The 3207-nt window shown below is 52.3% G+C and overlaps 1 gene segment (V, D, J or C); it reads left to right on the top strand.

Moving 5' to 3' along the window:
• The window catches only part of LOC105309850, a 3201-nt gene extending 1070 nt beyond the window's left edge, over nt 1–2131 (top strand). Inside the window, 1 exon segment of the C gene segment in view lies at nt 1678–2131. Coding sequence covers nt 1678–1997 — 320 coding nt within the window.
• Nucleotides 2132–3207: the final 1076 nt, after the last annotated feature.

Genomic DNA, 3207 nt, shown 5'->3' with positions numbered 1-3207 from the left:
GGGATGAATGAGAATGGTCACCGACCTGGACCCAGGATTTTCAAGGGAGGGTATGCCAACTGGAATTCGGGAGTAGAGGAAGGGCAGGACAGACAAGCTCAGGGCAGCGTGAATGCGTCCCCTGGGCCATGGCAGGGTTAGGCTTCCTGGGCACTCCGTGTCCCTAGACCTACCGCGCACAGCCACAATGACCCCTCACTCACTGTGGCCAAGCCTGGGGTGCGATTGCCGCTGGTGTCAGAGACACTTTCTCAAAGGGCCTGAGGCAGGTGAGGTCAGCCTTGCACAGGTGCAGGCCTGACCGGCTCTGGCCGTCGTCAGTGCCCTGGGCCTCTTGGGTAGGACATGGAGCTGCCTTTCCCAGAGCTGCTGCACAGCCAGGACAGCCCAAGGACAAAGCCTTCGAAGAAGGAGCTCTGAAGCCACAAAGGGTCCGCCTTTGAGCTTGATCCCAGCCACATCGGCCTCTCATCAAGCCCAGGAAGGGGAAAGGTGTCGATGTCCTAGTGTCCCACTGGACCTGCCTGACCCCATTTCACAGAACTGAGAACCGAGACCCCCCAGCACGAAAGGGACCTCCCCAACCTCCGTCATCTCAAGGGCCCTGCTGAAGAGAAGGCCAGAATCCAGCCACCCCGAGCTGAAACCACCTAGAAACTAAGTCCTCTTTAAGCTTTTAGGATGTTTTTATTACAATGATAGGAAAACACAAAACAACGAGACACAATAAAAATAATAACCCCGTGTTCCTACCGACTGGTGCCCAAATCATCAATTCACTAATGATGCCAACCCACCCACAGCACAATGTTTTGAAACTAACTTCATATATTATATATTTTCATCTTTAATATCTCGTCCGTGTCCTGGAAATATAGGGAGACAAAAAATAACTGTGTATCGCTAAAAACAAATGGAAAGTATCACGAGTTCGTTAATATCAAGGAATAGTTCATCACGTTCTCATCACAGTTACATAAATGTCTAGTGTATTTATTTAGTTCATTTTCTGGCACTGTTGTTATTTTGTGATTTTAATTTTGTTCATATGGGAATTAAATAATTAAAATCGGCATTGGTGAGCATGTTGTTTTAGGCCTGTTTGCACGTGTTCGAATCTCTTTCTTGCCAGGTAAGGTCACGATGCAGCCCTTGGTCCTCAGGCTGTAACCAAATGGTTCTGTCTCCTTCTGGTTTCCCTGGAACGTGGCCCTAGGAAGAACAAACGAGGTCCAGCTGTGACTTATTGGCAAGAGCGCTTCCCGGGAAGGTTGGCTACAGCCATCGTGTGATGCCAACTTCCTCGCATGCTCAATATTCATCAGGAAGGAATGGTACCTGGCGATATTTCCCTCCAACCCTCCTCGCCCTGTGAGGGCTGCGCCATGTGCACGGAGGGAGAGCCTGGAGCTGCTCCTTTCCACCCCATGGTAGTCAGGAGAACTGTGAACTTGAGAGTGGAACGAGGGGCGCAGAGTTGTCAAGAGTCAGGCAGTGAGATTCTCCAACAGGAGGTGACTGTCACCTCCCATCCCGGCCATGAGCAAAGTGGAGCAACGGGAAGGCTGAGTCCCTATGCCTGGAACGGCACGAGCCGTACCCACATAAGGACTGAGGTCGGCAGCTCCCACAGTGGTCATCTGACCTTTGACCTCTTGTCCCTTCCTCACCCCGCAGGTCAGCCCAAGTCTGCGCCCGCGGTCACTCTGTTCCCGCCCTCCTCTGAGGAACTCAAGGCCAATAAGGCCACATTGGTGTGTCTCATCAATGACTTCTACCCCGGTGCCGTGACGGTGGCCTGGAAGGCAGACGGCAGCACCGTCACCCAGGGCGTGGAGACCACCAAGCCCTCGAAACAGAGCAACAACAAGTACGCGGCCAGCAGCTACCTGAGCCTGACGCCTGAAAGCTGGAAATCTAGGAGCAGCTACAGCTGCCAGGTCACGCACGAGGGGAGCACCGTGGCGAAGACTCTGACCCCCTCACAGTGTTCTTAGGACCCTCTGCCCACTCCAGGCCTTGTAGTCCGGGGACGGCTACCGCTGAAAGACTCCCAGACTATCTCTTCTCCCAGCCCACAGTCGCCTCCTCCCTGCACCCAAATAACTCTCAATAAAATGTGCTATTGTCAATCAGACATCATGCTCTCTGCTCATTCTTGATTTACGCATTTTTGTCCTCACTCCACCATTTCCAGTTTCACAATCCTCCTGGCCCTGTGGGAAAGGCGCCAGTGGAAGGAGTCGCCCTGTTTTCCTGAGGGGAAGATTCACTCTCATCCTGAATCTCCCAGAGAATGTTCCAGAACAGGTGATGCAGGTAGCGCGACACAGGACAATCCAACTAGGCACCTTCCCTAATTTCGCTGTTCTGTGTGGACTCTGTCCACCCCCGAGGCCCACTCCTCTCGGTCCCCACGGTCTCCAGGAGAGAGCCTGGGCTCCCGTCCCTGGATTCCTCACGTCTTGCAATTCACATGCCTTCCACTACTCTTTAGGCTTTCCAGGAAATCCCCAGCCTCAAAGTCTGCAGCTTTTCTCAGGAATCTCGCCTTGTCCTACTTTACTAGGACAGGCTCTCTGCCCAGTCCTTCAGGCCCACAATGTCACAGAAACTACAGGACTCTCAGTCCCCGATCTTAGTCGTTCACTCCATTCTCATCCGTGGGGACCTTCCTACCTCATGTCTCTCACAGGGGTCCCACCTGTGTTCAAGTCCCCTGGGAGAGAAGTCCTGTCAGCTCTCTCATCACCTTACGGGCCAGCCTCCGCTGACTCCACCACAAACCCTGATGACCGCTTCTTCTCAGGTGGCCTGCTGTGAACTGAATGTCAAAATCAAGCATGAGTGTCTAGTAATGGGCCATTAACCACCTTATAAACCGATTCACCTGCTTAGAATTAAAAGCTATTCTATCACACACACAAACACACACACACACAAACACATACACACAAACACACACATACACCCACACGTACGAATGCACATAAACAGACACTCACAAAATGCTCATGAAGACACAAGTCCATTCACTCACATGGCATGAAGATCATTTCTCTGCGAGGTTCTGAAAGAGCTGGGGAAGGAGGTACTGAGCAGGGGACTCAGAAAGGACACAAACAAAGAATAGCCAGTCATCAAAGTCCACGGGTTCTGGGTGTCCTGGTGTGACCACTGACGAGTGAAAGGGCAGGGACGTTCCTG

The sequence above is a fragment of the Pteropus vampyrus genome, unplaced genomic scaffold (assembly GCF_000151845.1).
Source record: "Pteropus vampyrus isolate Shadow unplaced genomic scaffold, Pvam_2.0 Scaffold891, whole genome shotgun sequence".
NCBI classification, from domain to species: Eukaryota; Metazoa; Chordata; class Mammalia; order Chiroptera; family Pteropodidae; genus Pteropus; species Pteropus vampyrus.
This window is presented reverse-complemented; position numbering and strand designations above follow the sequence as displayed.